Raw genomic sequence first — 24,148 nt, 5'->3', positions numbered from 1 at the left:
CATCTTTATTTATGGATTGAAATACTGATTCCCTCCAAAGCAGATATCAATGATGATGAGATTTGTGGTCATTTTCAGTTTACAGCATTACAGGTCTTCCAGCGGGTGAACAGATGGTGAGTTGCTCCCACTTGCATTCTGTGATTATAGAAACTATATATTCTCTGATTAACCTGCAGAGAGAAAGTTCTCCCGTGCCTTTGGAAAATTCCCAGCTTAGGCAGAAGCTCGTGCATGTCAAAGGCCTTTGCCAGAGAGACTTAAAATGCCCCAGAGATGGGCCATGACTATTTGCCTGCTGGCAGGGTTGAGGATTATCTCAGGAAGGAGCTTCCTCTCCCAGGCTGATCTTTTCACCTGCTTCTTATTCCCCAGCAAGTATCTTTAATTATATATCAGGCACCAGCAAATCAGGAAAAAGGCACCGTATCCCAGCGTAATCTCCGTGACCTTTAGCCATGGCACGTCTCTCAGGGGGAAGGTTGAACCTCTCATTTTTATTTGGTGTTCATGTTCTTCCCTGGGAACGCCTTCTCCCCTTTCTGTCACCCGCGCAAGGCGCCTGGAGCCCCCAGACGCATGTGGGTGGCCACAGCAGGGCTGCGGGGGAACAGGTTTCCCCAGGGGGCACTGGAAGGGAGTGAATGTAAGAAGCACCACTTCTCGGAGCACCTCTGAGGCCACCTTCCTGCACACAAACACTTGTCAGGTGAAAAGCGGTGGCCCCAGCTGTCTGGGAAGCAAAACTGGTGCCCTTCCCTCCTTTTCTCCTGTTTTGAGGTTTACATCAGCATAACCTCGCAATCATCCCCTGGCATTTCTGATATCAGTGTTTCATTTTGAATCAGAGCCTCAGGTGAAATTCATTCCTTCTGAATTTGGTCATAATAACTGGCAGAGGGCTGCTGACGTGTACTTGAAAACATGCCTTGAACCAAAGACCAGGCTGATCTCCCAACTCACCCATTCCAGGTTGTGGTTTTAAGGCAAGGAATTCTGGTGCCAGCTGTATGTGCAGCTGAAGGGTGTGGAGGCAAACCCTGAAAACTTGGGTGATGGATTGATTAGTGAGTCTCTGCACTCACTACAAGATATGCCTAATTTTTTCCAGAAATTCCCAGAAAAGCCAAATACCCTCATGACTATCATAAATTCCTGCCACTAGATCTATTTCTTAAGGGCCTTTTGAAGACAGGCACGTTGTAACTGACTTAACGGATGTTATCTGGGAGGTGCGACACATAGCTAGCTTTTCTTTAGCATGAAATTCGACCTCTGATCGGGCATCAGAAAAGGCTCTCACCAGTGAGGGTAAGAGAAGGAGAAGGAAGGGGGTACAGAGGGAAAGAGGGAAGGACGGACAGACCCGAATGAGGAAGGGAGGCAGAGAGGGAGGGAAGAAGTAACGCACTGATTTTTCACAGAAATGTGTATTCAATTTAGAAAGCTATCCTTTATTCTGAGTTTATGCTCTTTATATATTTGAGGTGTTAACTTATCGTTTTGTGTATATGCCTTCTTTTGATATTAAAAAGACACTCCTTCTGAGAGGAATGCTACGAGAACACTCCAGTGTGTGTTTCCTCTTGATGGTAAAATGTCCATGCATCTAAGAAATGGTAGCCACCAGAGAGGTCGGTCTTTTTGAATGGATTGACAAAAGAAGTAAACAACCGTGATAAATCCCAAACTGGTTTTTTGACATCATCTTGGTCTTACCTTAAACTAAGTGAAATAACAACTTTAGGGGATGCGTTGGCCCCTAACAGATATCTAACTAATAGATACTTACAGGTATCTAGCTCATGTGACAGGAAACTGATAAATTTGGTGGAGGACAAAAATGGCGCTTGGCCTGGCTGGAGCCTGAAGGGATGCCAGCTGTGGGGAAGGGGTGAAGAGGTTCTAGAAGCCTGAGTAGCTGGATGGGGTACTGGGCACCAGGGGAGATGGTATCCGGGGAGTAAAGGATGCTGTGAGGGAACACAGGCTCCCTGAAGACTGCCCATCACAGCCCTGGCCAGGGCGCACCCCCAGGCACCAGACATTCCTGAAGCCATTGTTTGCTCTACGCAGAAATGCTGATTTCTTCCCAGTAATGAGCTTTGGTGAGTTGGACAGGGCAGTCACCTTGCACACCATTCCTCTCTGCCGCCAGGTCTCAGAGCAGTGTTTCCGAGAAGACTGAGGTCTGTGACCTCAAAATTCATGACGAGCTCACAAAGATCACACCCAAGACATTGAGCCAGCTTGTGACGCGAAGTGTGTGGCCACAAGACCTGCTGGCAGGGCTGACGGTGTGCTGGAAGCCGCGTCCACTGACCCTCGGTGGGCAGGAAGTGCACAGGTGGTGCCGGCCAGGTGGGCTTCGCTGAGGAACAACAAGCCTCCCGGGCAGCGCTACAAATGGCGGTTGCAGTCATCATTATTGTGACAGAGTCTCACAGCTTCTGTGGGGCGGGAGTCCAGGCACAGCTCAGCTGGGTGCCTGCAGCTAGAGGTCAACAAGTTCGCGAAGCTCATGAAAGTGTCGTCAGGTTGCGTTGATCCGCTTCCATGTTCACTTCCACGGCTGTCGGCAGGCCTTGGTGCGTTAGTGCCTCATGATAGGGATTCTCCATTGGCCACCTGAGAATGCTCACGGCATCGCAGCCGGTAATCCAAGAGACAAAGAACCCGAGCGCCCTAAGTCAGAAGCCCCAGTCTTTTTACAACCTAATCTCAGAGATAACACTACTGCTTTTATCATATTCTGCTCATGAGAAGTGAGTTACTGGGTCCAATTCAGACTCAAGGAGAGAGATTGCACAGGGGTGTAAATGCCAGGAGGTGGAGGCCATTGGGGGCCATCTGAGAGGTGGCTATGCAGCTACCCACTTTATCTTTATATTAATAATAACAGTACTGATAGAAGATATTAACTTGATAGGGTTTGGTGTGGAAATCGAATACAAGGTTTGAGAGAGGGCTTTAAAAATAGAGGCCCTACGCCTGGGTGGCTCAGTCGGTTAAGCATCCTACTCTTGGTTTTGGCTCACGTCATGATCTCATGGTCATGGGATGGAGCCCTGCGTCGGGCTCTGTGTTGACGGCATAGAACCTGCTTGGGATTCTCTCTCTCCCTCTCTCTGCCCTTCCCCCACTCACACTTTTTCTCTCTCTCTCCCTCTCAAAATAAATAAACTGGTTTTTAAATTAAAAAAAAAAAAAAAAATAGAAGCCCCAGAAAGGCAATGTGATCAAGTGTCCTTAACTCACCCCCAGATCCAACTATGGAGGTAAGTCTGGAAATCTACATTTTAACCGTATCCCGTGCATACTTCAGGCCCACTAAGACTTAAGAATCACTCATATACGTCATTATATTTTTCCCTTCTACTGTCCAAGTTGGGAAGAAAAGAAAGGCAGAGAAATTAGGTTAAAGTGAGGTGGAGGGGAAGGGAAGAGTTGACTTTTTCAAACCCCTCCTTGGCTCTTCTCCCTGGGCTTTGTCCTCTAAGTGACTTTACTAGGCTGGGTCTGTCCTCGGAGCCACTGCTTGTGGGTAGAAACCTTAGCAATACTCAGTTACATTTCACCAAATGAGTTGCACTCCAGCAGTGCCCTGATACCCCACTCAGTCTCTCCCCACCATTCAGTATGACCAATATCTCACCTTCTACAATTATTTCCTCCTGCCCTACAGCAGCCTATCAGGCCAGACTTCTAAGACAGCTCTTAAAACAACAAACATATTTGGCAAATGCCTCTGGCCTCGCAAATACATACACATATTTTTTGATTAGCAGTAACACACCTGGAGGCATCTCTTGGCTTCCTCTTATCAACAGAAAACGCTTATTGTTTTACCCAGAAGCACATAGAGCCATATCTACACATGGTTTGTGGCAGAAATAAATAGGCGATTTTTACCATCAAACAAGTCACCAGAAGCTGGAAGACGGTGAACGTTCGTCAAATCCATGCCCTTCCAGGCCAGCCAGGATGATCCACAAAATAGCACCACCAACACCCAATCCTGTCTCAACCCTCAGCATTATTTATTTTATATGTCACTAAATCTTTCCTGTTATCATTTATAGCCTTTTCGCTAGTTCTGACCTCAGGAGAAATGAACAACAGATGCTCACATAGCTTTTAATAAAAAGGTTAAGTCACTGCTCATCTTTGTCCTACTGTTGGGGGAGGCGGGGACATAAATTGTTGCCTCTCAGCTCTTTCTGCTTCGCTCCGGTTCATGTGAATTTCTGATAACAAGCAAGCCCCGTTTTGTCTAGGAGTGGATCAAGATGGTAAGTTATATTGGGGTCAGCCCAACTGGAATAGCCTCGTTTACTTTTTACAAATTCTCCCCACGGGGGTTGGGTCCTGTGAGGTGATCTGGTTGCAACAGATGACATGTAAAAACTGCAATCAATCAATTTTTCCCAGTGCCACTTAAGAATCAGAGATGTAAAAACTTCGTTAGCTGCTCTTTGATTGCTTTCCTCTGATAGGACTGAGCTTTGTTAAGACTAGGTTCTATAGTCATTCCGAATGAAAATCAAAGATAGTATTTGCCTTCCTTACTTTTTAATTATTTGCATGAGAAGGCCCTTGTGGAGCTAAATTCATAAGCATTTTCAAAATGCACAACAGTCTTCCAAAGCAACCCCAAAATTAAGATCACGAAGGCCCTGTTATTTTTAGCTGCTGTTTATGAAATCTTGTGGCGAGGTGGGCAGAAGGAGGGTACCATTTTACAGACAGGGACCCAACCTAAGAAGTTGCCAAAGGTGACCCAGCAAAGCTGCAGCAAATCCGGACGCTACAACTTGGTCTCCTGGTCTTCAGCTCTGAGTTCTTGACACGACACATCACTCTAAAAGCAAACACTTTTCAGGAGCGCCTGGGTGGCTCAATCAGTTAAGCGTCTGGCTTCGGCGCAGGTCACGACCTCATGGTTTGTGGGTTTGAGCCCTGCTTTGGGCGCTGTGCTGTCAGCTCGGAGTCTGGAGCCTGCTTCAGATTCTGCGTCTCCCTCTCTACTCTTTGCCCTTCCCCTGCTCATGCTCTCTGTCTCTCACTCTGTCTCAAAAATAAATAAACATTGAAAAAACTTAAAGAAAAAAGAAAACCACTTTTCAAACTGAATTTCCATACATGCATGTAGATTTAAGGCCAGTAGTCGGTTTCCCTTTGCAGTCTCAATGAGTGACCTTTACTCAAGTTACATCACTACGATGGTTATTTAAATAACGCACAAAACCCCATCACAACATCTGGGGACATGATCCTCCAAATTTCACAAGCTTTATGCCATCTGCCAGAGTTCGAGAATAAGTAACACGCCCAGTACAAGCCCTGCTGATGACTGCAAAGCCATCGTACTTACAGGTGGAAAGAATCATGGTTGTACTTCTGCAGGGAGTATACAAAGCAGCATTCAGTTCTTCAGCGGTGGTTCGGTCACAAAAACACATCTTTTAACTGAAATCATAGCTCACCCAAGATGTTTCTCACGAGCAAAGTTAACCCCACCTATTTTCCTGTTCTAAAAACCTCAGAGAAAAGTGTGTGAATGACAACCGAATGGCCTATATACGAAAGTTCAATAATCTACATCCAGATCTCTGAGGGTAGCTGCAACGGGTTCCTCATTCCCAACTGTGTGGGCGATTCCAGAAAACAACATTTTCAAGAAGTCAACAATATTTTTGTAAAAGAGACCTTAAAAAGCATCAAATCAAGCTGCCTTCTCTGGACACAGAAGGAGATGGATGCACAGATAGGACAAGGGACACAGTGGTAGAAAGAGAATTAGATTCTCGGTATCGAAGTATAAAGTCTAGAATGTTCTGTCCTCCCACTCAGTACTGACACCTCAAGGCCCATATTACGAAACTTCATTTTTTTGTGGGGATGGAAAGCCAATTCAATAAGGTACCTAAAAGGTGACTGAGCCATGGCTGAGAAATATAAAAATGATGTCAATAAGAAATGCACTTAGGAATTCTACTTCATCCCCTTGGAAAATATAACCAAGAATTAAAACTAAAAGGAACGATTCTAATGAAGACACAGCATATTCACATTGCCTTTCCTATTTCCTGCTTTATAGATTAAGATCTCGTTAAGCATTCTGGGTGGATTCTTCTATTTTTACTTCACTTTTTGCTTTACTTACGCTTTTATACAAAAACTTTTTTTTTAATTTTTTTTTTTAACGTTTATTTATTTTTGAGACAGAGAGAGACAGAGCATGAATGGGGGAGGGTCAGAGAGAGAGAGGGAGACACAGAATCGGAAACAGGCTCCAGGCTCTGAGCTGTCAGCACAGAGCCCGACACTGGGCTCGAACCCACAGACCGCGAGATCATGACCTGAGCCGAAGTCGGACGCTTAACCGACTGAGCCACCCAGGCGCCCCACAAAAACTTCTTTTAAGTTCCGGTGAAAATTTTGAAGATTGTTGAAGAAAAGGTTCCCAAATGTTGTCAGGTGTTACCCATCTTGTTTTCCACATCAACAGTATACGTAACGATGAGCACAAGGACTATACTCTGTCCTCACTTTCTTCAACACCATCTAGCACTTTGAACATAGCTCCTCCAGGTGAACAGGGAAGTGTGGGAAGGGACAGGGAGGGGTGGGAGGGGTCAAGGTGAAGGAGAAAGGAAGGAGAAAGACAGAAAAACCATACTCAAACCTGAGTATAACAAATATGGTCAACTCCTTGAATGAGCTACAATTCAGTTAAAAGGTACGTATGTGTTTGTGACGGGGGTACAGGTAAACAGGAAGATGAGGAGGAAGGTGGCAAACAGTGACAACACTTAAGATCATTTTTTTTTTTTCCATTATAAGGAGGGTACGGAAGGACAGCTCTCAGTGGATGGACAGACCCAAAGGAAAAGAGATGGCCCCCCAGGGTCTTAGGGAGGCACTACTCAAGACAGCCAGCAACAGTTCTGTGTTCACACAACACCTGTGGCACAGGGGACGCCATGGCAGTCCCCAGAGTGATCAGAACGCCTTAAAGAAGGGCCCTGTGTGTTGGGTGTTTCTCAGCTTTCTACCCCCATAAAACCAAGAAAAATGTATGGGGCAATACATGGCCTCTGCTGCTGATAAGAAACTGTTTCTCTTCCCTGGGCTCGTGAGCGAAAATGAAGTTTCCACCTCAGCTGGTGTCTTAGTCAGAGATTGTTAACAGTCAAAAACCCACTCAAACAAACTTGATCACAGGGTCTACCATGAGGCTATCTCACTGAGATAACTGTCTCACTGAGACAATCTCACTGATCCAGGGATCCAAGTCCAACCAGGTCTCCTGAAAACCATCTGGGAGATGGCTCAATACACCATTCTCTCCATTTTTCCTGGTTTCTCCGCCAGAAGCTGAACTTGCTCCTGGGTCTTGCTTGCAGTGGGGGCAGGCTTTGTTGTGAACATCACATTCTCATCATTCTCCCCCAGAGCCCAGCACCTCCACTTACAGCATCTATGTCCTGGGGCAGATTCTTAAGCCATAAAAAGTGATTGATTACCCCTAGTTCAACTTTTACCTAACCCCTTTTAGTGATAGATACCATGGGCAGGGTCAATCAGCCCAAACATGGGCCTGGTTAGGGGCTTAAATTAGACAGGTACCCCCAAACATGTCTGCCTAAATGGAGAGGGAATATTAATGGCAGAAGGGTCCAGACTTTTTTCTCTTCAATAAGGAATATTTGATCCCTGGGGGAAAAGAAATTGACAGCTGCAAGGCACAGTCCCTAGTCCTAAAAAGGAAAGCTCATGTGTTACAGAATTGAATGTGCTAATTAAAAGACAACTCATGTTTCTTATAAATATATATCTTTATATATTATATATTTACAATATATACAGCATACAAATATTTTTAATGTAATACTAATTGCAGTCTTGAAAACAGAGGTTTTCAAAACAAAAGAAGGGTACTTATCCAAGATGGGTTCCCGATTCTTCCAGAACCCACATTCCAGACAATGCCTCAGGCCCAGATTTCCATAGACATCAAAGGAAAGAGAAGGGTTGCTGGAACAAGGCTCTAATTCCTTATCTCTTCCCAGATATCCTGACCTTCACTGGCACCAGCTAACATGGCCCCATGTACACCCCTAAAAAGGGCAAACCTTGGGGTCTGGGCATGGTACCTAGCACGTGGTAGGCACTCAAATACCTGTGGAATGGATAAAAGTGAGTGCTTTCCATCGCCATCTCTAAGGCAGCATTTCCATAATCTGAAAGGTTCAGTGCCAGAGCTCAGGCTGGTCTAGAAGCAAATGCTTTAGGTGTTTCCACTTTATAAGTAAAACAATCTACACATTCGAGTGCTAAATAAATTAAAAGTTAGCCACAAAGTGCCATTTCTTCCTCATGCTTTGGAATCTGGAAGTCACAGATCACACCATCACTTATCTTCCAAAAGTTTCTTCACATTCGACTAGTTCATCTATTGTGCGCAGCAAATCTTCAAAGGAAGGCCTTCCCTCCGGTTTCTACAATGAAAAATCAAAGAGAAGCTGTGGGTTCCAGAATCCATTCCAAAACTAATTTCTCACTGCTCAAACTCACATAACTGCAAGATACTGATCGTCTGGTACTAGAACATGCAGGCATCTCCAAATGGGACTTCACTATTCTACATATACTATTGCTAGACAAACCTTTCTCCTACACTGCTTTTGTGTTCCCACTCAAGAAGCTAAGAGAGCTCTTTATTGCCTGCAAAATCAAGTCCTGCTAATTCGCAGTGCCCTCTATACCCTTCTCCTCTCCCACCCTCTTGCTACCCAGTTTCATTTCCCACAAAAACTCTCACATGGGCTTTCTACTCTATCAGACCAATCTCTATCCTCAGGTACACACACCACACATTACCACCACCTTACCTTTGCTCATGCTGTCCTCTCCCACCCCCAACAGCCCTTCCTGCCCAGGCCACTCCCATGCCAATCAGTGCTCTTTGGAGGCATCATAGTAAGTGGCCACGAGCATAGGCTCCGCCTCTCTGTAGCAAAGTGGCCTTGGACAAGTGTCAACTTCATGGGCCCTGGTCTTCTCATCCACAAAGTGGTCACAGTAAAAGTCTCTGTACCTCAAAAGGTTATTTTGAGAACTAAATCTAAAACACTTGGTATCGTGCCTAGCACACAATATATGTGAGTTAATATCATCTTTCAAAAGTCATTTTAGTGCCTAATCTCTTCTATGAGGTGACATTTTAATACATGGGGAAGGAACACTTCCAAAGACTATGAGTAAAGAGATCTGGGGAAGTCGAGGTTTGGAGAAAGAAACCCTCTCTCGTGAAAGAGTAATAGTTCAACAGTACAAGAAGTCCGCGGAAAGAAGAGCTACTTCTCCAGGATTATTCCCTGAGTCCCTAACTCAGGCAACTGGGACAGGATTTCTACTTGGGAGTGGGGTGGCAGCCTGCATTTATTATCTTATTTTCATCTTCCATGTCTTCACATTCTTCTTCCCATTACTCAGACCTGATTTGAGAGGGCTGGCTTTCCACCTAGAGTTTGGAATCATACAAAACGTGCACTGACTCACTAGGCTGTGAAGACTATACATTACTAATCTACCAAGCCCAGATCCCTACATGTTTTCAGGATTCAGGAAGAAAGCACACAAAAAATCGTTACCTCCTGCCAACACCTCAGCATCATCTCGTACATGTATTTGGATGCCAACTTCGGCCTATAGAGTCGGTGGCCACGAGTAACCATGGTTACCACTTCATAGTTGGTGTTTTTCTCAAACGGCATTCTGCCTTCGGTGAATATTTCCCACATTAAAACACCTGGAAAAAGAAAGAGAAGGATCACCCACGGATGCACCCACTTCCTCTTCAGAGCAGAGCCGAGGAAAAACAGACCATGTTCTTACCAAATGACCAGACGTCTGATTTGCTGCTAAAGCGGCTGTAATTAAACACCTCCGGTGGACACCACTTCACTGGAAATTTTGCACCAGAAGAACTTGTGTACTGATCATCCAAAACATACCTAAAGTAAGACACGCCATAGGTTTATGCCTCTGAGCTATGATCTACATTTTGTACATGCTCTTCAATTTTTTTTTTCTTTCCTCTTAGAATCAAAAACACAGTTGACTGAAGTCCAACAAGCATCCGGTTGAAGCTAAATGTTTGCCTCAGTGGCCACGCCTGGTGATTTCCATCTTCCTCTGAGCTTCATTTATGTGCTTGAGATGGGCACGTTGTAACATTAGTACCTGCCCTTTTGTGTTTCTGTGTTGTGTTTGTTTTTTATAATAGAGGCAGAACACAATAAAAGAGTTAGCAAACTTTTTTGGGGGGGTTAGCAACTTTGTTCTTTAAACAAAATTTAACCCGAAGGGCCCACACGTAAAACATCTAAAGCAGAGCTGCTCTAAAGGAAGTGGTGCAGAGCATTTGGAGACGCATGTGCTTTTAGCCCCCACAATTCCACAGAGTGCAATTTAAACCTACAGCAAATGAAAACAGCAAATTGCAAAATGACATATGTAAATGGTGGAGTATATATTTATATGCCATGACATCTGTCCCCCCCCCACACACACAATTATACACTGAAAACAATACTATGTAATTTTTGCTATGCAAGCTTACTTATGTTCTTCTGGATAGACACACACAAACTGGTAACTCTGGCTACCTGGGGGGAGGACCTGTGATCGGGGCGGTGAATATGGGGACTTCAGCCCTTTCTGTTGTGTGTTCTGTATGTATTTACAAAAGGAATGCATTTATGTATCACATGAACATATCAAGTTAATTTCCAAAAGCTCCATGAGAAAACATTCACATAATTGCACAAAATTCCTTTGCTGCATGGACAGAGATGGTAACAATGCCCCCATGGGCTGGATCAAATTGTCAATCAGGGGAGTCTGAATTCAGTTTTAATGAGGATTTTAGAGGGGCTGATGCGAAAGCACACATTTTCTGAAAGCCAAACCTGTGAAAATCAAACATGTGAAACTGGAGGACTGCCCCTCAGAGAAAATCTTCATAGAAAGCATATAAAGTGCAGGGGTAAGTACTGCCCTGGCAGGCAGCAGTCCTGTTCTCATTAGGAACTAAACATGGCCTGTATGACCTGTTCCTTCTGTGGCTTCCTACCTGCTCCTTGTGCTAGCCCTGGGCTAACCACCCTGGCCCTCTTTTGATTCCTTCAGCAGGCCAAGCTTGTCCTCAGATTTCAAGCTTTTATATTTGCTGTTTCTTCCACCTGGAATATTTTATCCTCAGATTTCCACCTAATTGGCTATTTCTGCCTTTTTGGTCTCAGTTCAAATATCCTGGTCTCAAAGAGGTCTTGCGACATGAGTAGGCATTTTCCAAAGAAGACATTCAGATGGCTAACAGACACATGAAAAGATGCTCAACATCACTCCTCATCAGGGAAATGCAAATCAAGACCACACTGAGATACCACCTCACACCTCACATCAGAATGGCTGAAATTAACAACACAAGAAACAACAACACAAGAAACAACAGGTGTTGGCGAGGATGCAGAGAAAGGGCAATCCTCTTGCACTGTTGGTGGGAATGCAAACTGGTGTAGCTGCTCTGGGAAACAGGGTGGAGGTTCCTCAAAAAACTGAAAATAGAACTACCCTACTATGATCCAGCAGTTGCACTACTAGGTATTTACCTAAAGGATACAAAAATACAGATTCAAAGGGGTACGTGCACCCCAGCATAGCAAAATTATCAACAATAGCCCAACTAAGGAGACAGCCCAAGCGTCCATTGACTGATAAATGGATAAAGAAGACGTGGTACATATATACAATGGAACATTACTCGGGCATCAAAAAGAATGAAATCTTGCCATTTGCAATGATGTGGATGGAGCTGGAGTATATTATGCTAAGCAAAGTAAGTCAGTCAGAAAAAGACATACCATATGATCTCACTCATACGGCTTAAGAAACAAAACAGATGAACATATGGGGGAGGTGGAGACAGGGAAACAAACGATAAGACACTCTTAATGACAGAGAACAAACAGGGTTGATAGAGGGAGGTGGGTGGGAGATGGGCTACATAGGTGATGGGGATTAAGGAGGATACTTGTGATGAGCACTGGGTATTGTATGTAAATGATGAATCACTGAATTCTGTTCCTGAAACCAATATTGTGCTGTATGTTAACCAGAATGGAAATACAAATGTGAGAAGAAAACAAAAAACAAAAAGAAAAAAACACAAAGAGGTTGTCTTCCAAAGCACCACAGCTACTATGACCCCGCCCCACCCCATCACTCCTCCCACTAGCCCCAAGTGACCTCTATCTTAGGGATGAGCAAACTTCTTCTGTAATGGGTCACGTGATAAATATTTCAGATTTTTCAGGTGATACAGCCTCTGCCACCACTATCCAACTCTGCCTTTGTAGTGTGAAAGCAGCCACAGACAACACATGAGTATTTACGTACACTGACATTTGAATTTCAGATAATTTTCACGTGTCACGAACTTCTTTTAAGTTTTGCCAATCATTTAAAATTTGGAAAACCACTGTTGGCTCACAAGCTGAATAAAGAGGTGTTGGGTCACATCTGGGCCAGAGGCCATGGTGTGCTGATCCCTGCTCTGTCACACCACTGTGTTTTCCCTTCTTCATGATTGTCTCAGGTCTATGTCTCTCTCTCCTCCTGAATATAAGCTGCATGCGGGCAAGGACCCATATGCCTTATTCTCTGCTCTGGTTCAGCCTAACACCCTGGTACACAGTAGGCACCTAATTTCTTTACGGATGGATGTACGGATGAGTGAATGGACAGAGAGGAGGAAAAGAACAAACAGTATGTTTTCAAGGTCTTTTCTAACACACCATTAAAATTACAAAAATTATGAGAATAAAAACACAACAGATTTGGGTATTCTAAGAATTTTACCCCTAAATACATTTTCTGTGAAAACAAAAGATTCTAGAAATCTAACCCAAACCAAGGAAAAAATGAAAGTAACATATTTAACATGCTATACTACCACCTAGTGGAGAGAATTATTAACATTGCAATATACACTTTTTTAATGAATTCATTTATCACAGAACAGTGAACAAGATTTCCTTTCTCCTTCGTCAGTGCAGATTATTCCCATGCTTATTAATTCTACAAGCTAATGTGACTATCACCTGAAGCCACATAATAAAGCATGAAGAAGTCATAATTTCTCAACAATTTGTTGACCTGAGAAAAAGCCCAAGGTAGCAGTAAAATGGATACATTCAGCAAAGAAATTTTTCAAAATACAGATAATCTAATTTATTTTATTTCCTTATATCAAAACACACTAAAAAGCAGAAAAAACAATTAGTCTGCCTATGAAAATGATGAGTACTACAGAGATTTTGCTAACAGAACAAAAGATGTGGTTTAAAAACAGCTCTTAAATAGGCCTCAGAGAAAGAAGCTGACACAGTCAAACTGCAAAGAAAAAGCCAGGCTTTCTGTACCTTCAAAGGTCACCGTCTCATATTAATTTAATCCAAAACTGATAGAAAACGTTCACATAGACTCAGCCTTACCTGGCCATTCCAAAATCCGATACTTTCACAACTCCCGCCTCATTTACTAGACAATTTCTGGCAGCCTGGAAAATAACATTTCAATGGTATAATAGTTACAAAGTTCTACAAAGTAAAAAAATATAAATTTTGTTTATATTAAACTTAATATAGCCCAGTCAACATTTACAGAAGGTGGAAATGTCTCTTTATAAATTGTTTTTATCCCCATGGAATTGTCTCCAACATATATTTGAAAAAATGGGTAGAAAGACAGGTCAGCAGGTCGTATGTGCAATAGGGCATTATTACATGACGTCACCAATTGTCAGACCCAAATGAGGACTAACCAGATCAACCTACTTCCCCCCCTCCCATTCCTATTTTTATTAAACTGTGAGATTTTCTTACTGATAACATCTCTCTTTTTTTAAGTTTATTTATTTTGAGAGAGAGAGAGAGACATTGAGAGAGCGCAAGCATGCATGGGGGGAGGCACATGAATGGGGGAGGGACAGAGAGCGAGAAACCCAAGCAGGCTCTGCACTGTCAGCACCCGAGGTGGGGCTCCATCTCATGAACTGTGAGATCATGACCTGAGCCGAAACTAAGAGTCAGACACCTAACCGACTGAGCCACCCAGGTGCCCTGATAATGACATCTCTCGAAGTCCTTAATCTAGGTTCTCACTAGGTGAGTTTAATGACAAACAACAAAGGTAACTGATAGGTAATTAATCTTTTACCCAATAGTTTTGCTCAATGACTGGTTGTCCTGTTCTCAGTCAAAAAAAAAAACAAAACAAAACCCAGCCATGTGCAACATAGTTTGCCTTGTCATTCATAATGTTTCCAGTATATTGTAGTATGATACATGAAATTGGTCAAAAACAATTCTGGATTATTTAATTTGTATTCTCTTGCCCATTCTTTAAATTTTAAGAAAACGGTTTTGTAAAAAGATAGTACTTCTCTGAAGGAAAACATGGTAACAATATTTTTAATGCCATAACCTGTGGGCTAAGATGCATTTTCTTTTTTGAGAGAAAGGGCACAAGTGAGCGAGCGGCAGAGAGAGAGGGAGAGAGACAGAATCCCATGAGAGCAGAGACAGAGAGAGGGAGAGAGAGAGACACGGGGCTCAAGGTCACCTATGTGGGGCTTGAGCTCACCTGATGGTGAGCAAACCATGAAATCATGACCTGAGCCAAAGTCCAATGCTTAACTGATTGAGCCACCCAGGTGCGCCCAGGTGCATTTTTATTCCTGATACTTCTAGCATTTTATTCTCTGTATGTGGCAGCCACTTATATGAAATTATTCCTGCTGAATGCATTTTAAGAGTCTCTTCTAAAGTTCCCCAGATTTGCCCCATCTTCCTATGGAGATACCTTCTAATGCCTTCACTTCATGGTCAACAGCATTCTTTGCTCAAAAGACAGGAGCATCAGAATCTTCCCTTCAGGGGTGACACAAAACGACCACAGTGATGTCAATATCATAAGCACAAAATTATCAAAATTGCTTTCACCAAGATATGGTCTGTGTGGACAGATGTAGTCTGCCATACTCCTGTAGGCATTCAATTTTCATCAGTTTTGAAAGTACAAAAAAAGAGGAAGGTGCTTAATTCACAACTTTCAATATGACAAAGAGAAGTTCTTTATCATTGCTACGCATAATAAGAACAAGGAATGTTTTATATATATAGATATATATGATATCTATATCTATATCTATATATACATATCACATCTTCTATTTTACGGAGTCCTTTGCCCCAATCATATGTTGTAATCTTGAAAACAGTCTTGTAAAAGAAAAGCCCAGGACCAGAAGGCTTCACTGGTGAGTTTTACAAAACATTTTTTTTTTAATGTTTATTTCTTTTTGAGAGACAGAGGGAGACAGAGCATGAGCGGGAGAGGGGCAGAGAGAGAGAGGGAGACACAGAATCCAAAGCAGGCTCCAGTCTCTGAGCTGTCAGCACAGAGCCCGACACAGGGCTCGAACTCACAGACCGCGAGATCATGACCTGAGCTGAAGTCGGACGCTCAGCCGACTGAGGCACCCAGGCACCCCAAATTTTACAAAACATGTGAAGAAAAACTAACACATATCCTTCTCAAACTCTTCCAAAATATTGAAGAGGAGAGAATACTTCCAAACTCATTTTATGACGTAAGCATTTCCCTGACACCAAAGCCAGACAAGGACACTATAAGAAGAGAAAATAATAGGTCAATATCCCTGATGAATACAGATATTTAAAAGATCATCAACAAAATATTAGCAAACAGAACTCAACAGTACATTAAAAGGATCATAACCATGATCAAAAGGGATTCATCCCCAGGATGCAAGGATGGTTCAACATATGCAAATCAATAAATGTGGTATATGTATATGTATATATCACATCAGAATGAAGGATAAAAATCATATGACTATCTCAACAGATGCAGAAAAAGCATTTGTCAAAAGTTAATATCCATTTATCATAAAGAGTTTTATGATAAAAACTCTCAACAAGTTAGTATAAAAGGAATATACCTCAACATAATAAAGGTCATATATGACCAACCCACAGCTAATATCATACTCAACAATGAAAAGCTAAAAGCTTCTCCTCTAAGATCAGGAACAGACAATGATGTCCACTCACCACATCTATTGAACATAATACTAAAAAACCTAGCCAGGGCAATTAAGCAAGAAAAAGAAAAGGCATTCAAATTGGAAAGCAAAATTAAAATTGTCTTTGTTTGCGGTTGACATGATCTTATATGTAGAAAATTCTAAAAAAAACAAAAACATATTAGCACTACTAAATAATTTCAATAAAGTTGTATCATACAAAATCAATACACAAAAATCAGTTGCATTTCTATACACTGACAATGAAACATCTGAAAGAAATTAAGAAAACAAATGCATTTATAATAACACCAAATACAATAACATAGTTAGGAATAAATAAATAAATTTAACCAAAAAGGCAAAAATCCAAAAACTCATAAACTTTTGATGAAAAAAAAAAAAAAAAACAATACAAACAAATGGAATGCTCTCCCCGTCCATGGGTTGCAAGAATTAATATTGTTTAAAAGTCCATACCACCCAAAGCAATCTACATTTGATGTAATCCCTTTCAAAATTCCGTTGGTACAATTCACAGAAATAGAAAAACAATCCTAAAATTCATATGTAACTACAAAAGACATAAAGTAGCCAAAACAACCTTGAGAAAGAAGAACAAAACTAGAGACACCACATGTTCTGATTTAAAGCTATATTACAAAGCTATAGTAATCAAAACAGTATGATACTAGCACAAAAACAAATATACAGACCAGCGGAAAAGGATATAGAGTCCAGAAATAAATCCATACATATATGGTCAACTAATCTTTGGCAAAGGGGCCAAGAACACACTGTGGGGAAAACACAGTCTCTTTAATAAATGGTGCTGGCAAAATTGGGTATCTATATGCAAAATAATGAAATTGGACCTCTATCTTACACCATACACAAAAACTGACCTGAAATGGATTAAAGACTTAAATGTAAGTCCTGAATCCAGGTCTAGAAGAAAACAGGGGAAAGCCCCTTGACATGATCTTGGCAATGAATTTTTGGATATGGCACCAAAAGCACAAGCAACAAAAGCAGAAATAAATAACTAGGCTACATCAAACTAAAAACCTTTGCATAGCAAGGGAAATAGTCAACAAAATAAAAAGGAAAACTACAGACTGGGAGAAAGTATTTGCAAAACCAGATAACCAATAGATGTTTATATAAAATATATAAAGAAATCATACAACTCAGTACCAAATAAAAGGAAATAATCCAATTTTTTAAAGGGGCAAAGAACCTGAATACACATTAAAAAAAAAAAAAAAACCCATACAAATGGCCAACAGGTATATGAAAGGGGGCTCAACATCATCATTCATCAGGGAAATGCAAATCAAAAGCATAGTAAGATATCATTCCACATCTATCAGGATGGCTAGTATCAAAAACACGAGAGATAACAAAAGTTGGCAAGGAGGAAACAGAGGAGAAAGTGGAACCCTTGTATATGATTCGTGGGAATGTAAATTGGTACGGCCATTATGGAAAACAGTATTGGAGTCTACTCAAAAAATTATAAGTAGAACTACCATATGATCCAGGAATTCCATTTCTAAATATATACAAAAGGAAATGGAATCAGTACTTCAAAGAGATGTCTGTACCCCCATATGCACAGGAGCATTACAATAGCTAAGATATGAAACAATCTAACTGTTCATCAATGGATGAGTGAATAAAGTTGATGTGGGGTGTATGCACACACATACACACACACACACACACACACACACACACACACACACACAGAGGAATATGCCATAAAAAAAGATCTTGTTATTGTGGCAACAGAGATGAACATAGAGGGCATTATCTGAAGTGAAATGAGCCAGACAGAAAGACAAATACTGTATGACATTATTTATATAAGGAATCTTAAGAAAAAATGTGAAACTCATTATGTTCTGAGGATCTCATGTATAGCACGATAACTATAATTAATAACACTGTATTATTTAATTGCAATTTACTAAAAGAATAAATATTAAGCATTCTTAACCACATGTGAGATATGGATATAATTAACTTGACTGTGATAATCATTTCACAAGGTGTACACATATCAAGTCATTATGCTCTATACTTTAAATTTATACAATTTTGTCAATTATACTTCAGTAAAGCTGGGGGTGGGGGTGGAAGCAGTCTTGTGAGCAAACCAGTATTCTAACCCACCCACAATTTACAGATGTAGAAACAGAATCTAAGTCTTCCATATACAAATCTTCAGCTCTTTATTATAACCTAAGACTACAGATGGCATTGCACAGTGGCCACAGTGTGGACTCTAGAGTCAAACTCCCCGGGTTCAAATCCCAACTCCACAGTTTCCTTGATCATTGGTAAGTTATTTTATCCTATTTGCGCCTCAGTTTCCTCACCTGTAAAGTGAGAATAATAATAGTACCTACTTCTTAGAGTTGTTATAATGATTAAATGAGTCAACATGTGTTAAATACCTATTAAAGCAATGCCTGTTTAAGGTGATTGTTAAATTTTTGTAAACGCTTTACTGTTACTCTGGAAGAAATGCATCCATGCTTTATGACAAAAAAGTTAAAACTAAAATGTGAAGGGGCCCTTTACTGGCTCAATTGGTTAAGTTTGCAACTCCTGATCTCAGTTCAAGTCTTGATCTCAGGGTATTGAGTTCAAACCCCACATTGGGCTCTGTGCTGGGCATGAAGCCAGCACTACTTAAAAACAACAACTAAAATATGGAAAAAAGTCCCAGGTGGAAAAATCACATTCTTTTTGGTGAGAGAATCACCTTTAAGGTTTAACAGGAACTGATAGGTCCATCAACAAGCTGAAAATAGATACATTTGAGAAGAATAGGCAGACAAGAAAAAACGAAAGAAGAAATGGAGGAGGTAAGGAGAGAGAGAGAGAGAGAGAAATTAAGAAGTATCTCCATCACAATAATTTAGAACCACTAATAGATTCCTTTTTCTAGTATTTTGAGGAGTTAACATGGGCCTCCATCTTTTCCCAGTGATTTGAGAAATAAGGAAAATAAGGCAAGGATTTCTGTCGTAGCTTCTGTTCTGGCTTACAGTGTATGCGGTGGGAAAGAGCTGGGGATTTAGTGACAGTCAGCCCTTAACTTCCCCACGTTATCACCTTATGCAAGTCATTTCCTGTCTCTCAAGCTAATTTTCTTACATATCAATGACGATCAGAAAGACTAGCTGTCACCTGAGATTCTTACAGGGCTCAAGTACTTAATACATGGTAAGTTGCTTAGAAATAATTACCTATGTAATTACATATTATTTATACAATTGTCTACGTAATTATGTATTAGATGTATTAGATTTAGTAAAGATCTTTCTGTTAAAATTATGAGGCAAGTCAAACTGACCAAGTTTAAAGATAATGATGGGACACTGTTGAGAACAGAAAGTGGGTATTAATACATCATTGCTCATGTGCTGCCCCAGTGTCACAAAGGAACTGGGCCACCGAATGGGAACACAGGTGGTTTCTGATTACCAGATCTCTGTGGATGAAGCTGTTTCTCTCCAGGTACTCCATCCCTTCACACACATCTTGACACATGCTCAGCAGCATATCTCTACTAAAATGACCTTGTCTCTGCCGGAGGAAATTCAGAAGACAGCCCCTTTCCATGAACTCCGTAACAATGTAAATTGGTTTCTGCTGGGTGCATACGCCATAAAGCTGTACCAGCTTCGGGTGTGTGAGCTTCCTGGGAGGGAAGTCATGCGTACATATGGTTACTATAGGAAAAGAAACCAGCAGGGCTATTAGCTGGAGCCAGGCTAAAAGAGCAAGGGAAAGAACAGAGTAACTTACATCATCACTTTAGCTTCTTCTATAAAGTCTTCCTCACACATGGCACCTTCCCTAATAGCTTTGATTGCAACTTTGTATTGAGCTCTCCACTTGCCAAGCCTCACGACTCCAAACAGTCCGCTCCCCAGTTCCCTCATAAAGGTCAGCTCTGAAGGGTTGATCTCCCATTTTTCTGTGAGACAGAGGGAGAAAGTGATAACATTTAATAAGGAGAACACAGCATGAATCCGCGGGAAACAAAGAAGCTACAACCAAGGTCAATGTCAAAGTTACAGGCTCGTACAACTGCCAGTAAAACATACAGCAGACTTGCAATGTGCATCTAAACTACAAAAGGTGGCTTTCCACCCTCTGGGGGATGATGGACTGCCTTCCGAGCCGTCACAATACAAGCAACGTGAACTGCAGAAAGCAAGAAGATGATGAACAATACGCTAATAATAATAGAGCTTAAAGGTGCTTAGGAAAACAAAACAAAACAAAACAAAAAAAAAAAACAAAATCAAATGCTTCCTCCTTTAGCATTCTTCCCCCTCAGTTTCGTTTTTTGGTTTTTTTCCCCCCATTACATCAGGTTGGAAAGAATTTAATCTTCTGTTTAAAAGGCTTTTGTTGGAAGCAACAAAGACCTCAAGTGGATGCCTTCTTTATTACCCCCATCTTTAACTTCCTGTGAGTAACCAACAAGGCTAGTGAGAACCAGGAAAGGATTTGGTTTATTTTAGAAATAACATGGCAGTGCTTATTTTTCACCAACAGGAAGTTTTCTGAATTATGAATAATGATGAAAACAGAAAATCGAGGGTTACCATAGCTATGAGTACAATCATCTAAAAACCCATACTATAAAACTATAAAAACAGTTCTACTATGTGGAATCCTAAACATCTAAACTGGTCTTGCGGTGATGGATTTTTTTCAAGGAAAGTTAGCCAGTGCAACTATGAAATGAGTTACCATAGCTGAATCCTGCAGTGGTTGGTGCGTTCTTCTCCCTCACGCTAACTGGGTACCGCAGCCTTGTGACGAGTCCTGGAGGTCAGAGAGAGCAGTGCAGTTGAATTCATTCTTAATCACTCCGCATGGTAAAGCACAAACCTTAGAAACTCCTGTACAAAGTCTATTCATTTTCCACTAAGTGCTCATCCTCTGTGGGTACATACAGCACTCTGCTATATGCTAGAGAAAAATAAAACCAGAGGAAGGCAGGCAGGAAGAAGATAATCCTATACTTTGAGTTGACCATTCCATATTTTTACAGAACATAAAAAACTTTTAAAGATAGAAATGCTTTTATTCACTCAACAAACACTGCCTTTTAAATATTACCATGTTCTGGGGCACCTGGGTGGCTCAGTTGGTTAAGTGTCCAACTCTTGATTTGGGCTCAGGTCATGATCTCGCGGTTCATGAGTTCGAGTACCGGGTCGGGCTCTGTGCTGACAGTATGGAGCCTGCTTGGGATTCTATCTCTCTTCCTCTCTCTCTGCCCCTCCCTGCCTTACTTTCTCTCAGAATTAAATAAATAAATAAATAAATAAATAAATAAATAAATAAATAAATATTACAGGGTTTATCAAGTTCTCTGCTAGCATATTCGCTTCTCAAACATTTCTGAAAATGTTAAAAGGTTTCTAACAGTTACTATCGATTATTATTTCATGTTGTTTTCCAATGAGATCTGAACTATGAAAGGGATTTAAGGTAGTCTATTAAAAATTAAAGTGATTCACCTTGCTAACTCAATACAAGTAATCTTAGCATAAATAGAGGCTCTAAAATATCAACAACTGGAATAGAAACTACCGGAAGTCAGTGAGGTGGGGTAAACCCTTTAACGTAAGTTGCTTCCAGCACTAAATAAGAAGAAATGGCACAGGTACATTTTCCTCTGTATTTCTTCAGTTACAGCATATCTCATAGTAACTTTAAAGTGTTACATACTTCTCTGTCTCCCCCACCAGACAGTAAGTTCGGAGAGACACAGGGTCAATGACTATCTCTAGTCCACCACAGACTCCCTAGAACCAGGCACAATGCCTGGCACGTAACAGACACTTAATACATGTTTGCTAAATGACTGAATTGAGGTAACGGTTGTTATACAAGGAGATGAAAGAAATAGGGAATGTGATCCCTGAAAAAGAAAGTAACAGAATAAGAGATAAGAAAAAGTTCTTGGGGGATAAATCGATAATGAAAATAGCTCCTCACGTGTTAGACACAGACTTAACATATAACCCAGCAAATTCACTCCTAGGTAAGTAACCAAGAGAAATGAAACCTATTTCCGTGCAAAAACTTGTATACAAATGTTCATAGCAGCATTATTCGTAAAAGCCAAAATGTGGAAACAAGCCAGATGTCCACCCCTGATGAATGACAACAAAATGGATAAACCAAATTAACACAGTGGATTATTATTTGTCAATAAAAAGGAATGGGACACTTATACAGGCTACAACATGGACAAATGTCAAACACATTATGCTAAGTCAAAGAAGCCAGTCATAACAGACCACCTATTGTATGATTCCATTTATATGAAATATCCAGAATAGGCAAATCTGTGGAGACAGAAAGTAGATTAGTGGTTGCCAAGGGCTGGACTGGTAAAAGGGGGGCAGGGGAATTGGGGGGAGAGACAGGTGATGGGCACAATATCTCTTCTGAGGATGATGAAATGTTGTTAGATTACGGTGATAGTTGGCACCGCTCTAAACACTAATGACCACTCAACTGTATACTTAAATGGGCGAATTTTATGATATTTAAATTATCTCTCAATAACTGTTCCTATCATTATCTGAGAAAACGGGCATCAATGTAGTTTCTGGTTCTGGTATTTGGTTTGTTCCCACTCCGGTGGTAAGTATAGCAGAGATTCAGCAAGATGGAAAACTCATTCAGGACACAACTACTCTAGTCTTTAGAAGCCCCTAGCATAGCCCTAAACCCTGGGCTTGTTTGACGGCTTCTGTGACAGCCCTGACGTAGACATATCTTAGGTTTTAGTTTAATACTGTTAAAAAAAAGAAACTATCCAATGACACTTCTAAAGGTGGTAAGGTAGACTTTATTCAGGACCATTGTGATTGGTATAGGAACCACTGCAATATGATTTTAGAGTTCGACAGAGACTGGGTTCAACTCCAAATATAGCATGGACAAGCGGGAATTTACAGCCAAGGAGCAGGGGGGCAGTCAGTGGATGGAAAATTACTAAGAGGAACTCTAGGCAGTGAGGGGGTTGGGATACGCCAATCTAACAGGATCTTGCTGAATATAAGCCAGGGTGACAGAACATCACCCAGTGGGAAATAAGGAACCTGATCAGATACTGAGTGCGAGTGGATATCAAGGGTGGGAGTTCCGGTGAAACTGACTTAGCAGGGTTCTTGCTAAAACTGGATCTTACAAGAAAGTGCATAAATAAATGGGTCTAAAAGATGGTTTAGGAGCCTGACTAATGCTTAGTCAAGCAAGGAGTCTTTGTTAATACCAAGGGTATAAGCGACAGAAATGTGAACATTCATCATATACAATAAGAGTAACTCATGAGCTGAGGTCAAATCAGCTGTTTTTTAAAAAAATTTAAGGTTTATTTATTCTAACAGAGAGAGAGTGGGAGAGCAGGGGAGGGGCAGAGAGAGGAGAGAGAGAATCCCAAGCAGGCTCCAGGCTTTCAGTGCAGAGCCCAACATGGGGCTCGATCCCATGAACTGTGAGATCATGACCCAAGCGGAACCAAGAGTCAGATACTTAACCGACTGAGCCACCCAGACGCCCCAAGACAGCCTTTTACGAGACTTAATATTATTTCCCATTTTTCTTTGTATATATCACATCCTTAATATGCAATAATTTTAAATCAATCACACTCTACAATTAACTACAAACTGAAACTGTTCAAGGAAGAATTCATTACAATGTCTGACCATCGTAATCCCTACCCTATATTTGAAAATGTTTTAACAGATCATTTACCTGCTGCATTGTGCTTATGATATTCAATAATCTCAGGAATTGAACCAAATGCATGTTTTTCTGCGAGATAATACTTCTTTGGGGATGTTGTTGTTTCCTTTATATGATAATGCCTGAAACCCGACGAGCCTTCTCTGAAACAAAAATCAAATTGTGTTA

The 24,148-nt window shown here is 41.2% G+C and overlaps 2 protein-coding genes across 5 annotated transcripts in view; both read right to left on the bottom strand.

The window, feature by feature from the left end:
* The window catches only part of TXK (TXK tyrosine kinase), a 61,391-nt gene extending 55,894 nt beyond the window's left edge, over nt 1–5,497 (bottom strand). The window contains exon 1 of one of the 2 annotated variants that reach the window (XM_042984579.1): nt 5,375–5,497. In XM_042984579.1, the coding sequence (XP_042840513.1) occupies nt 5,375–5,462 (88 nt within the window). In that variant the 5' untranslated portion in view covers nt 5,463–5,497. The remainder of the gene's footprint in view (nt 1–5,374) is intronic. The other variant, XM_042984580.1, reaches the window with a different exon arrangement.
* Nucleotides 5,498–7,882: 2,385 nt separating this feature from the next.
* The window catches only part of TEC (tec protein tyrosine kinase), a 124,648-nt gene continuing 108,382 nt past the window's right edge, over nt 7,883–24,148 (bottom strand). For all 3 annotated transcript variants that reach the window (XM_042984578.1, XM_042984577.1, XM_007075904.3), the window contains 8 exons: nt 23,990–24,123; nt 20,960–21,034; nt 20,003–20,174; nt 19,679–19,895; nt 13,566–13,630; nt 9,904–10,022; nt 9,660–9,817; nt 7,883–8,504 (listed from right to left, as the gene is read on the bottom strand). In XM_042984578.1, coding sequence (XP_042840512.1) covers nt 8,421–8,504; nt 9,660–9,817; nt 9,904–10,022; nt 13,566–13,630; nt 19,679–19,895; nt 20,003–20,174; nt 20,960–21,034; nt 23,990–24,123 — 1,024 coding nt within the window. In that variant the 3' untranslated portion in view covers nt 7,883–8,420. The remainder of the gene's footprint in view (nt 8,505–9,659; nt 9,818–9,903; nt 10,023–13,565; nt 13,631–19,678; nt 19,896–20,002; nt 20,175–20,959; nt 21,035–23,989; nt 24,124–24,148) is intronic.

The sequence above is a fragment of the Panthera tigris genome, chromosome B1 (genome assembly GCF_018350195.1).
Source record: "Panthera tigris isolate Pti1 chromosome B1, P.tigris_Pti1_mat1.1, whole genome shotgun sequence".
In the NCBI taxonomy this organism is placed as follows: domain Eukaryota; kingdom Metazoa; phylum Chordata; class Mammalia; order Carnivora; family Felidae; genus Panthera; species Panthera tigris.
The sequence above is the reverse complement of the archived record's forward strand: the minus strand, read 5'-3'. Positions and strand labels throughout refer to the sequence as shown.